The sequence below is a fragment of the Procambarus clarkii genome, chromosome 83, assembly GCF_040958095.1.
Source record: "Procambarus clarkii isolate CNS0578487 chromosome 83, FALCON_Pclarkii_2.0, whole genome shotgun sequence".
NCBI lineage: Eukaryota > Metazoa > Arthropoda > Malacostraca > Decapoda > Cambaridae > Procambarus > Procambarus clarkii.
Window position 1 is genome coordinate 5747414 of NC_091232.1, and position 13108 is coordinate 5760521.

The following is a 13108-nucleotide window of genomic DNA, read 5'->3' on the forward strand; positions in this document are numbered from 1 at the left end:
ACCTGCCCGAAACGCTGCGCGTACTAGTGGCTTTACAAGAATGTAAATACTGTACTATCCAATGTATTCTCACAAACCCAATGTACCTTCTTGTATATATATAAATAAATAAATAAATAAATAAATAAATAAGAACACAGGTAACTGTAGAAGGCCTATTGGCCCATACGAGGGAGCTCCTATTTATAACCACCCAGTCCCACTCATATACATGTCCAACCCACGCTTGAAACAATCAAGGGACCCCACCTCCACCACGGTACGTGGTAATTGGCTACACAAATCAACAATCCTGTTACCGAACAGGGTTGACACCTGACAACCATTCTCACGGTTCCCCACTCAGTCCAACCTCAAACACGTAAGACGTTCAGCCACACTCAGTTTCACTCTGAATGTTCATGGCCTGAAGCAGTCCGTCATGCAGCGACCATTCATCATTCATTTGGACCGCATTTGGAACGTGTTCCCACAATATACATGTTTGCTAAACCAGGGCGTCTCCTCATCTTCTGGTGTGTGGTTTATACTTTATATATACCCCAGTATTAGCAAACCGAAACCATATATCATAATACGCATCGTGGACGTCTTTATCTGTTCGGACATGTCTCGTGGACAAATTGATCTATCCATACAAGCAGCCCAGGTGAACTTCATCTATCAGATCAAGATGACCTGGGCGGCTTATGCAATCTGCACTGCCGCCCAGGACTTCATGATCTATCTGCGCTTTATTGATCTAGCAGCCTAGACACCAGGAACACCACCTGTACATTGAGTACATGAACACAACACCAATATTGCAATATGAAAGTTGTCTCGAATTGCAGAAAAGAATCCCTGGCAACTGCTTCACTGTACTAGGTCTTATAAAGTGCGCGGCCCGCTAACGAAGCCCTCAGTGTGGGTCCGGAGTCGGTGGAGTCAAGTAGGTGCTTTCCCATACGTTCACCCTTCTTTACCGTAAACTCCGGATCTCACTATTTCTCCCTCTTGCTCTGACTTTCGTTATCTCTTCCCATTGGGCTGATTCTCACTATCGCTTGCCCACACTATCCCTCACTATCGCTCGCCCACGCCACTTAACAATAATCTCAGTAACTACAGTGCTAACGTTAAAACTAAAGACAGATAACTAACATTAAGACGAGTTATATAGTGACTAAATAGATCTTATACCTGTAGCTGCGCTGACAGTGCAGTCACTGATGTTTATGACAGTCAATTCAGTCATGTTTGGTGGTGGATTTACGGCTGTTAGTAGTGGATTTAGTGCTGTCAAGAGTATTCAGAGGCACATGGCTGTAGTGGTGAGAGTGGATTTACTGATGATGACTGGATTTACTGACAATGACAGAATATGAAGGGGTGTTTATAAACTTGGTGATGATTGCAGATTTAATGGTGTTTGTAGATTTTTAATGGCAGCAGATTTAGTTGTGATATATTTTGTTTCTTTAATATATTTTACGTCAATGACAATAGGTTAGGTGGTGATATTAGTGGTATCTGCAGTGCAATCAGTGGTGGTAGCTGTGAATTTATTCGTGGTAATGGTAGATTTTATTGTGATAGCAGGAATTTAGTGTGTCAAAGATTTAGTGGTAAAGTGGATAGTGCCTCTTGATTTAGTGGTAGTGGCTGTGGATTTAGGGGCAGTGAGGTTCTCGTGATAACGAGAATGACGATAACGGAACAAGATATATATAAATATACATCTAGTACTGCAACTTTGCAACGGAATGTTAAATGATTAAAGGCAAGTGAAATCTACCCACAACAATGACCTAAATTCCAGATACATATTTACTGCTATGTGGACGAAGGCATCAGATGCAAGGAAATGTGGCCAAACGTCGCACACAACTTGAGAATTGAATCTGAAACCATACGGTACTGAGGAGACGTCTTAACTAACGGAACTCTTACCAATGCTAACATGTTGTTGTTGATAGGGGGAAGCTGATAGCCAGGAGTTAGTTTAGTTTAATTCTACTAGGTGGCTCTGCTTCTGTCTCAACTCTCACTCAACTCAAGGGCCATGTTTCTGTCAACCCTCATCTTAAGGTCCCCGTTTCTGTCTCAGCCCTCATCACAGGGGGCAGTGTTTCTGTCGCATAGCCTCTCTGTTTCCGTCAGAAACTAGCAAGTGGCCCGTATTCATTTTCACCCTTCTTCAGTGGTCAATCACCATCATACAAGTGAAGACAAAAAGACATGTGAGAGGGAGAGTGAGATTAGAATCCCTGTCATTGGAAAATTATATTCCAATCCTTGTCTAAGTCGATATCTTCTTCTCACTAAAGTTTATGCATTTTTGTTTTTTGTTTTCAGACAAAATTGCTAAGTGGAAGGAGCGACTTGTGGACTCAGTTATGCTTTTCTTTGCCGCTTTCAGCTTCTGGGGCCTCTTCCTAGTCTTCTCTTTATGGCATTTCCTATTCTTATTGGCCCCAGTAACCTCGCCCGTCTCCTCATTCCCTTCATCAAGATTTGCTCTCACAACCAGAAGAGGTCGCGTCTCTGCCAGTCCTGGCTCTCTGCTACTCCAGCAGGCGGAGCGTGATGATACAGAGGTGATAATATGGACTCCACCAGAAATACAAGCAACACTACCAAGGTCACACGAAACACCGTTTAATCCACTACCAACGCCACCAGGAACAGAACAAACATCAGGACGTCAGGCATCATCAGTTCCACAAACAGCCGTAAACACCCATACAACACCAACACTAGAACCGTACCACTTAAAGACAACACACGAAGGTACTAAAATATGGAACACGGTAACCAGAGACTCCGCACAAGAGCCAGTACTCCCTTCTGACGAGTACTTGCACGCAACGAGTATTATGCCGACAGGAGCGAGACAGAAGAGAGAGAGGAGCGGATGGTTACTGAGCGAGGCAGAGACAGCATCCCTGGTGCTGCTACTGACACAGGTGGTACACCAGGAGCTGACGGGCTGTGCCCTGGTGGTGGCCTACGACCCGCCTTACCACCAGTCAAGCCTCCTACACCACCTGCTGCGTCTTCCTCACCTCAGACAGGTGAAGCAGCTACGTTAAAGTTCTTGCTCGTAGACACAGCCATGACGTAAATAATCATATATAACAATCACGACGACATATTGCCTTATTCTGCGTCACTCATAAATAACTAAAAATACAAATAGTGATATTGTGCTTGTCGTGTTCTCGTTTTCTTTGTGCAACTCTCCCGCTTGTTGATGAAAAATAGTTGCAATGTCTTTCTCTTCTTCCTCTCATTTCCGCTCGGAGGCAGCAGGTGGTTGAGGTGAGGGCACTAGAGGACCTGGCCAGGTTGGTGTGGAGGTCTACGCAATGTCAAGGCTACCTCCTCCTTTTCAAGGACCCCGCTCCCCTCGCGGCCTTCGTCGACGTCGACGAGGACTCCTGGGACTACCACGGCAGGTATATATACATCATGCAGGTAGTGATGCACCTTCCCCGCCCCCAACCGAAGAGTGATAGAGTGGTCTGAGTCCTCGATTCACAATCGAGAGAATTTTGGGTTCGCTCACCGGGCGGGATACCAATGGTTGGGTCATGTTGTCTTTCATCCGATGCCTCTTTTCATCTAGCGTTAAATAGGTACTCGAGAGTTAGGAAATTGTTGTGGGTTGCATACTGGAAAAGGTCAATAGTTGGCCCAGAGGGGGGGGGGGAGAGGATCTCGATACGTACAGGCTTTCTGTTCCCAAAAAATGGAATTATTATTAGGGCCGAGAAGTGTGACGAGTTGGTTATGGTTGTGCAAGGTACGTGGATACCACAGAAGTGTAAGGTGATGGGGGGTGGTAGTAGTGTGTGCTGGCGGTGATGTACATCAAGTATATGGTTGTGGTGATTGTCATGGTGGTTGTGGGAAAATGCTCGTTTTCTTTTTAACCAAAACGTAACAAAGCACAAAAACTTCTTCGCTGTTATGGTCGAGGTTCAGAAACTGGTGGTGGGTGTAGGATTTTTTTTTTTCAGGGAAATTTTGACGCGAGCCCTAAGCCTCAGAGGCTGGCCCACTACAGTGATGGCGGCGGCTGCAGAGGCGGGGGATGATTGAGTATCGATAGTGAGGGGTGGCGATATTGATAGTGAAAGCATGAGGGTATTGTGTTGTTAGCGGCTTTGAAGAGTACTGCCACATTAGTGACTCCCAGTAACCACGTCCAACCACTTGGACTGGACGGTAGAGCGACGGTCTCGCTTCATGCATTTCGGCGTTCAATCCCCAACCGTTCAAGTGGGTTGGGCACCATTTCTCCCCCCCTCCCCTGTCCCATCCCAAATCCTTATCCTGATCCCTTCCCAGTGCTATACAGTCGTAATGGCTTGGTGCTTACCATTGGGTGTCATGGTGCTTAACCCTGACACTTCCCTCCCAGTAATCACATCTCGCCTGCAGGTTCGTGGTTGTGGGGACGACGAAGGATCAACTGCAGAGCCTCGCTCTCTCGAAGAAAGGGGCCAAGACAGAGCACCTACTCGGGCTGGTCAAGGTAAAATACGCCTGTTAGCATGGTTGGAGACGCTTGCTAAGACGAAGGACCAGCTAGTCCTTCGTTGGTGTAGATTCACTCATATATGTATATATGTAAACATCAATATATATGTGGCATATACACATATACATACACACACACACACATACACATTCTCATCAGCATAATAACGTTTGCAACATATGCAAAATGACGAATATTCAAATAGCCTTATGAAATCTAGATAACGAAGCCGTCAGAATATAAAACTTGTGCACCCATTCTCGAGTATGCTGCCCCAGTATGGAATGCTACACTTGAAGAGACAATCTAAGACTAAAGAAAGTGCAGATATATTCAACAAGCCTGGTCTCTAAATTGAGAGGAATGAGCTACAGTGAAAGATACGGAAGCCATGACTAGGCTTCAGTGGATCCCTCGGGGAAAATAAACATAACATCTCTAGAGAATGCAGTTGAATCCCAAGTGGTCTAGAGCGATGCTTGGGAGAACCCAGCATATAGGTTCGCATCCTCCTCCTGCTTCCTATTGATTTTCTCAAGCAATTGTCATATTTGAAAGGTTTTGACAAGTGTCAAACGAAGATGCATCGGTGGTTTTGAAAACGTAAACACGTCAGAAATGTTTGTAATTGTTCTTGGTGTATAAGGGCCGTAAATAAATGGAATTGGAAGAGGTTAAAATAGGATGTGTTGAAACAACTTCCATTCTCAGCTTCACATGTCTGAGAAGTTGCACGGAGAAAGATTTTATGAAATATAGAACCCTGCGAACACATTTAGGCGAGTATACCCCTGGCCACATTACCCAATTATACCGTTAACAAACAACTTGTGATACCAGGACACCAATCGTCCTGCTCATTTTGATTCCAATACAGTCAGGGCGAAATTTAGGCGACAGAACCTATGTATGCACCAAGCTTGAAGTGACAAGGCTTCTTAATGTCGCACAACACTCTTAGTATGACAACGGAGATGATAATAGCAAGATTGAAGAATGAGGAGAGTGGCATAGCCAGCCAGGGAACAACACGAGAGTGATCGATGTTGCATGTGCCTCCTGTACAATCATGATTTGCACCGCGATGAATAATTCGATCTTGACCACAATATTAACATTCTTATGAGAATGTGTGCTAACTATCGACTGTCTCTACAAAACTTCCCTTTGTATATCAAACTTCCCTCCCTCACTTTCCTCCCTCTCCCCCTTCCTTTCCTCCCTCTCTCCCTTCCTTTCCTCCCTCTCTCCCTTCCTTTCCTCCCCCTCTCCCTCCCTATCCTTCAGTTATGATTATTTATACAGTTCGTAAAGCCTTCAGGTTTCCTCTGTAGTCTCTCCACCGCTTCTCTTACCTTCAGCCATGTCTTCTCTCCTTTATGAGAGAATATTACATTTGACATCGTAATTACAGTTCATCTCAAACTGATTCTATTGGACTCTAGTCCAATAGAATCCTTTCTGACGATAGAGGGCACAGGCGCCCCCCATACTGCAGGCCAGCACGGCTCAGGGACGCGAGGCACGACTAAAAATCCAGTTGGCTCACACCACATACTGAGAACGCTCCCGAGAGTGTAGAAGAGTCGTCGCCTTAAGCAGTGTTGTCTTATGTCTAGTGTGTGGCTGTTATCCCATGTCAGGTGTGTACCTTTTGTCCTGTGTCAGGTGTGTGGCTGCACTATAGGCCACTACACTTTTCATCCCACTCATATTTCACCTCCATACCTTTTCCTGAATTTCCATCCTTATCCCTTATCCTCACACTTACCAACCCCTTTGGTCCTGAAAGCTAAAAACTCCAGGGTCCTTACCATGACAGTCGTGGCGAGAGGGGTCGTGGGTGGTGTACACGAATAACCTGTACCGGAAGAGCCCCCTCCGTCGTCTCACCACCTGGAGGAGCACCTCTTTCACGACCTCCACCACCACTCTCTTCCCTGACAAGCTGGCCAACCTCCGGGGCTCCCTACTCAAGGTGAGGACACCTACTTCCTTATGATCATTAATGTTAATTTAGTTTCTTTTGATTAGTTTTTGTGTGGGAAGGAAGGTGGGATGTGTGCGCGTATAATTTCCGTTGTAGGGGACAGGAAGCATAATAATTATGTATATTTAGCTGTCGGGTATTTCGTTAAAAGTCAGACGACTTTCTAATATTTTTGTACAGTCTGTTGGCTGAGTGGTTATAGTACTGGACACGCCATTAATCCTATGTGACTGTACTCGCAACGTTTGTGATATTTTATTAAACTGAACTCTAACCCTGCCAGGCGGCGTGCATACGATTACCAGCAGGTCAACCTTACTTGATACTCTGACCTTCCGTAAGCAGAATATTTACCTGCTAGGGCCTCGTAATACATTTTAATTTAATCGTAATTTACCTGCTTTGTTTTCGACTCGTAATCTGGAATTAAGCAAATTTGCTGTGGGGTTTCATCCTGGGAAGGGTCAGTAGTTCCACCATGAGTGTCCTCGATACAAGCTTAAAGTGTATATATATATATATATATATATATATATATATATATATATATATATATATATATATATATATATATATATATATATATATATATATACACAGGCTTCCTGTCTCTGACAAAACGAATTATTATACGAACACCTGAACACCTATACGACTGAAAACTCATTCGTATTCCGCAACCTGTGCCTTTCTGCTCCACTGTGGGTGCGACAGGTGTCAACATTCGAGTGGGAGCCAAGCGTGTTGTATTACCGTGACGTGACCGGCAAGTTACAGTTTCCTTATGGCATTGATATCGAGGTGGTCAATGCCCTCTCCAGCGTCATCAATTTCACTGTTGTCTTTGAAGAACCTCCTTCGGGTGAGTATGCGACCTGTTGTATTCCTCCAGGTGAGTGTGTTTCTTGACGTTGGGAAACTTTAGGAGGTCGGGCTGGAGTGTGAACACCAGCCTTGGTTCTCAGGTGTAAGCGACACATACTGTAGTCTTTAGATAAGTGTGAATGCAATACGTGTCGTAAACATCAAGTAAGAGTTGTCTGACACCTGTATGATACTTGATTGTAACTTTCATATACATGTATGTCTTCTCATCACCGGTTTGTTGAAACCATTTTCTATTTCAGGTGAATTCTGGGGAGTAATGAGCGAAAACGGGTCTTGGTCTGGCATGATGGGGAAACTATTTAGGAACGAGGCGGACCTCGGAGTGGCCAACTTATTCTTAACGTTGGGTCGATTAGGAGCCGTTGACTACAGTGCTCCCTACGATGCCGAGGTTAGGGAGATAAATTATTTAAGTTGATAAAAAAATAGTGTGAGGGCGAGAGCGAGAGAGGAACGAACAAAAGAGCAAGAGTAAAGTTTACCCGAATTTGCCCAAGGGCCACCATCTTTCTAGTGGCCCCGACGGGGACAGGAAGCAGGTGGCTTATCAAAGGTCCCACCATTGCTCCATAGGATTTTTTCAAACTGGATTTTGAACTGCAGTAAGAGAGAAGAGAGAGAGAGAGAGAGAGAGAGAGAGAGAGAGAGAGAGAGAGAGAGAGAGAGAGAGAGAGAGGGAGGGAGGGAGAGGGAGAGGGAGAGTGTGTGTTGGGGAAAACGATGGTTATTGACAGGCTTTAGATGCATGGTTATGTCGATTTCAGTAGTCGAGTAGTCAGTAGTCAGCAAGCACATAAGGTGTATACAAGCACACACAGGTTCCGTGCACTACTCCCGATCACTTGCCGGTTGCAGGTGAGTTGCTTCATGGTGCGCACCGACCCGCCGGCTCCCCAGTGGCTCTCCCTGGCCCTGCCCTTCCAGGGTGCCACATGGGCCACGTTGATGGGCGGGGTGATGGCCGCTGGCCTCGTCGTATTCTGCCTCGCCTCCCTCGGTGCCCGATGGTAAGCCGAGCTCTTCAGTGGATAGTTTATGTGTATTTCGTCCAAACATTGAGTATCTCGGTGCACCCAATTCATGTATCCACGCCGAACTTTGCATATTATTCGCATTCAAGACATTTGTTTTGTAACAATGACTAGTTTGTGTGTTGTGTATGCGCGCAAGAGCCGTTAACTCGTCTGAGTCATGTAGTATGACTAGCCATGACCCATGAATATATTCATAACCACTGAGCATGTTCACTTTTGGTTATAACTGCAACCATCAGTATAACTAGATACTGGAAATATAATCCTAGTTACAGTTACAGCCCCGCTCCTGTGCCAGGTAAGTCCACTATGGCTCACCATAGCCCGTGCTACTTGGAACTTTTTGTTCCGAGTAGCTGAATCTAAAACAACAACATATAGTCTTATTACCCTCTACCCAGCGGCGGAGGAGAGGTGAAGAGCTTGGAGTCGCTGGTGTTCGCCTACTTCTTCTCCTTCTCGATGCACTTCAGGGACCCGCAAGCGGTATTACCCCGCAGGAACCACATGCGTATCTTCGTCAGCTTCCTGGGGCTGTACGCCATCATCATCACCACCGCCTACAGCTCCAACCTCACCGCCTTTCTTACCGTAACTCGCAGCCCTCAGAGCATGGACACGATCAAGGAGCTCTGCGACTCTGATATGGAGATCTCCGGCCTCGGGGGGTTCTTCAAGGGCGCCCTGGCCTCTGCTGTTGATCCGTATCTTCAGGTGAGTGAAAAAGGAAAACGTGACGCTGGAGACGGTAGTGCGGGGCAGACAATGATATATGGTGGGTACTGGTGTAGATGGTGGGTACTGGTGTAGATTATGGGTTCTGGTGTAAATAGTGGGTACTGGTGTAGATGGTAGGTACTGGAGTAGATGGTGGGTACTGGAGTAGATGGTGGGTACTGGAGTAGGTGGTTGATACTGGTGTAGATTATGGGTTCTGGTGTAGTGGGTACTGGTGTAGATGGTGCATGGGTAGTGGTATAGACGATGTTAATTCCAACATAGATGCTAGATCCATTTGTGGAACGAAGAGTTATGTAGACACACTTCATAAGAAGGGACCAAAGCTTCCTTCTTATGAAGTGTGCTGGGACCTCTCTCAACAGCAAGTTAATTCTAATTCACCATTAACTTGCTGTTGAGAGACCAACAGCAAACAGCTAACCAGAATATCTCGTGTGCCTATATAATACCAATATGGGTGTGGTCATCCATCCCTCAACAGAGGCTCGGGGATAGGTTCGTGGGTTACCAGGAGCTTGAGGTGGTCTGGCCCAAGGTGAGGAAGGGCCGAGCTGCCTACCTCCACAACCGCCAGTTCCTGGAGTTCGTCATTACTACTCACTTCAGCAGTCAGGGCGTCACCAGTATGAGGATCATGAAGGTGAGGCACCTTCATTTCATCCCCAAGTATGAGGGGTTATGAGGAAAATCCATCTCACCAGTTAAGGCGTTGCTAATATGAGGTAAAGGGCACCTCACGAACTCAAGCAGTTACTAGGAGTAATTATCCTCATTCAAAATAAGAACATAAGAACAAAGGTAACTGCAGAAGGCCTATTGGCCCATACGAGGCAGCTCCTATCTATAACCACCTAATCCCACTCATATACTTGTCCAACCCAAATAACTATAACTTTTTCTATCTCACCTTTAAAGCTACTATAAAACAGCAAACACAAATTCATCTCGGATCAGGAAAAATGACAGATTGTGCCACTGGTAATTTTGATAACCAAATCTGAGCACCACAGGTGTGACCCTGAAATTTAAACTAACAAGAGATGTTGACCAAACTACACACTAGAAATTGAAGAGATAACGGTCCAAGACGGACCGAAACATCGTCGTCTCTTCCAATTTCTAGTGTGTGCTTTGGTCAACATTTTTCAGCCACATTACTGTGACTCCTCGTCTGCATAACAAGAGATGGCTGTGGTACTTGCAGGAGTGCTTCGCCCCCTACAGCATCGCTATGGCCCTTCAGCACCACTCGCCCCTCAAGACCAACTTCGACCGTGTTATTAGATGGATGATCGAGAGCGGTTTGGTGCGACGGTGGTTCCTCCAGTCGCTCAGGTTCTCCCGCAAGGTGATGTACTCTTCCCCAGTGCAGTTACAGCCCCGCTCCTGTGCCAGGTAAGTCCACTGCGGGCTCACCATAGTCCGTGCTACTTGGAACTTGTTCCGAGTAGCTGAATCTATAACAACAACTCCCCAGTGTGTGTGTGTGTGTGTGTGTGTGTGTGTGTGTGTGTGTGTGTGTGTGTTTAAGAGAGTTGAGCTAGAGCTCATGGGAGAGATCCACCGTTCTGTATGATATATATTCATACAATATTGTATTTTTTTGTTACATTAAACAATTTACGAACAAAAGAACACGAGGTCATAAGAATAACTAAACAATAACATAAGATATAACTAAAGTTATATCACTCATTCACATACATGTTTAACCTTAGTTTGAAACATCCCATCGATCGCACATATATCACCCGGCAGTTTATTCCACAAATAAGCAACCATGTTCCAAACTTAGATTAAGACAAGTACGTGGTTGCGTGACCAAGTGGATATAACCAGACACGTGCCCGTCACGTGCTTCCAGTCCTCTGAGTTTACGTGTTCCAAACACCTTCCAAACCGCACCACGTCACAAGTGCAATGCATTCTCAGGAGGAACTGAATGTTCATCTCAGTATGGCCCCCGGAAGTTAGAATACTCTTGTGGACTGTACCCCTGAGAGAGGTCAGTAGTTCATCAAGGGGGATCTCCATAAGCTTGATAAGATCTTAATAAGCTTTCCTGTCCCCATTAACGTGAAATTGAAATAAGTTTATTGAGGTAAAATACACACAAAGGGATGAGGTAGCTCAAGCTATTCTCACCCCGTTCAGTACATCGTGTTAATACATACATAGACACACATCACAAACAATAAACATATTACCAAATAACGTGAAAGGAAATGTGACAAAAAATGAATATCTTACTGTATATATGAGTATCTTACTGTATATATGAGTATCAAAATACTGTACTACCCATTTTAAAATACTGTACTACCCATTTTAAAATACTACCCATTTCCCCAATATTAGGACTTAAGACATATCTTCATCAGTGTAACCACCTCTACTAATTTACATTGTAGTTATTTGTTGATATAAAAACCTTGCTACAATGTACCTTTTCACCTTACCTGATATGTTAGATTAAAGACCTGTCCAAAACGCTATGCGTGTTAGTGGCTTTGCATGAATGTAAAAATATCAATCTTATGTAATGTCACCAACTCATTGTACCTTCTTGTGAATATAATAATAATTATTATTATTTTTTATTATTATGAGTAGGCTTAATTTATTGTCGTTTTCTGTTGTAGGCACGAGAAAAAACATCACACACGGAGGCAGACTCGTCTAAACGTTCAGGAAGCTTGGATGAAGAATCCCAAAGTTCAAATAACGGTATAATTCAGCCACTAGGCATCAAGCATATACAAGGATTATTCTTCTTACTGATAATCGGTTATCTATGCTCATTGCTTGCTTTCCTTCTTGAGAATTGTTTCATAAAACTTTACCGTAAGCACAAGCGCTAAAAAATCTGCCGAAACTCCAGTTGAATGCTATAACAGCAGTCTAGTTTTTAACACAATTGAATGGTAGATGATGTAGATTACGATTAATTACGGTCTTTATATACTTTATCAAATCTCTAGTAAGAGATTCGGCCTGCTCCCTTATCGCCTTATCATTCACGTCTATGTAATCAAGAACTGCAGCCAACAACAACAACAACTACTACTTCAGGACGGCTAGACAATAGCACCAGTCTCCCTCCTCTACCAGGGCCCGTCACCCCACCTCGCACCTGGGTCGCTGGGAGGCTACGCCCTCCCAAACAAGCAGTTCAAGCAGCCGATTCCTAGTTAAAGGAGACTATCAACGCCCTCTGGCCGGCCAATATTCTGTATATATAGGGCTACCAAGCTCTCCAAGTTGTACGGGCTCACCATAGCCCGTGCTACTTGAACTCATTGTTCTCAGTAGCTGAATCTAAAACAACAACATCTCTCCAAGTTTCAGATTACTCCTGTGTGCTCAGCTGAGTAGACCTGGTGACACGTCTCGGTGTGGTAACAGATTTAGTCAGACTGGCTCATAGTATTCTGCAACATATATTATTTTGCACCTTAACGTAATGTAAATTTGATTATTCATCTTGTTTGTTTTTGCACATTTTGTATTAAAGCTAAGCCTGAATATTATTTTATTTTTTGTAATTTGTTTAAAGTAATTTCTATTAAAGTAAAGTATTTTTTAATTTTTGTTCCGTATGTTTTCTCCTACATTTAACCACACTGTGAATATACCTTTTGCAGTTTTATTTTTTTTTTTTTTAATATTTTGTGATTGGCATTACAGACTGCTCGACCATCAACGTTACCGTCACAATACTGTAATTTTTTAACATTATTTTTAACGTGCTTTAGGATAGTTGATCACGTGATGTGTTTCGGCAAGACCGAGACACACGCAGAAAACATCGATGACAATTATTGTTGTGTTAGCCAATCGATGGATCAAAGGAGCGTGATGGGGACGTTAATAATTATGACTTTGCCCCCCCCCCCCCCTCCTGTCCAACCATTTGGGCTGGACGGT

At 44.3% G+C, this 13108-nt stretch overlaps 1 protein-coding gene across 2 annotated transcripts; it reads left to right on the forward strand.

Moving 5' to 3' along the window:
- Positions 1 to 894: 894 nt before the first annotated feature.
- Positions 895 to 12701, forward strand: LOC123768721 (glutamate receptor ionotropic, delta-2). 2 transcript variants are annotated; one of them, XM_045759420.2, is made up of 12 exons: positions 895 to 931; positions 2338 to 3056; positions 3295 to 3440; positions 4429 to 4522; positions 6351 to 6506; positions 7233 to 7380; positions 7646 to 7797; positions 8262 to 8413; positions 8842 to 9154; positions 9663 to 9821; positions 10386 to 10529; positions 11824 to 12701. In XM_045759420.2, exons 2-12 carry the CDS (start codon positions 2379 to 2381, stop codon positions 12040 to 12042), a joined length of 2361 nt encoding a protein of 786 aa, XP_045615376.1. In that variant the 5' UTR covers positions 895 to 931; positions 2338 to 2378; the 3' UTR covers positions 12043 to 12701. The 2 variants fall into 2 exon arrangements, with proteins under 2 accessions (XP_045615376.1, XP_069172429.1); XM_069316328.1 differs by lacking the exon at positions 9663 to 9821.
- The last annotated feature ends 407 nt before the right edge of the window (positions 12702 to 13108 follow it).

Bases quoted from the DNA above. Each gene is read 5' to 3' on its own strand.
- LOC123768721 (XM_045759420.2), top strand. From the start codon at position 2,379: ATGCTTTTCTTTGCCGCTTTCAGCTTCTGGGGCCTCTTCCTAGTCTTC. The intron at 6,507-7,232 runs GTGAGGACACCT...TGGGTGCGACAG, and splicing joins TCCGGGGCTCCCTACTCAAG to GTGTCAACATTCGAGTGGGA. The intron at 10,530-11,823 runs GTGATGTACTCT...TTTCTGTTGTAG, and splicing joins CGCTCAGGTTCTCCCGCAAG to GCACGAGAAAAAACATCACA.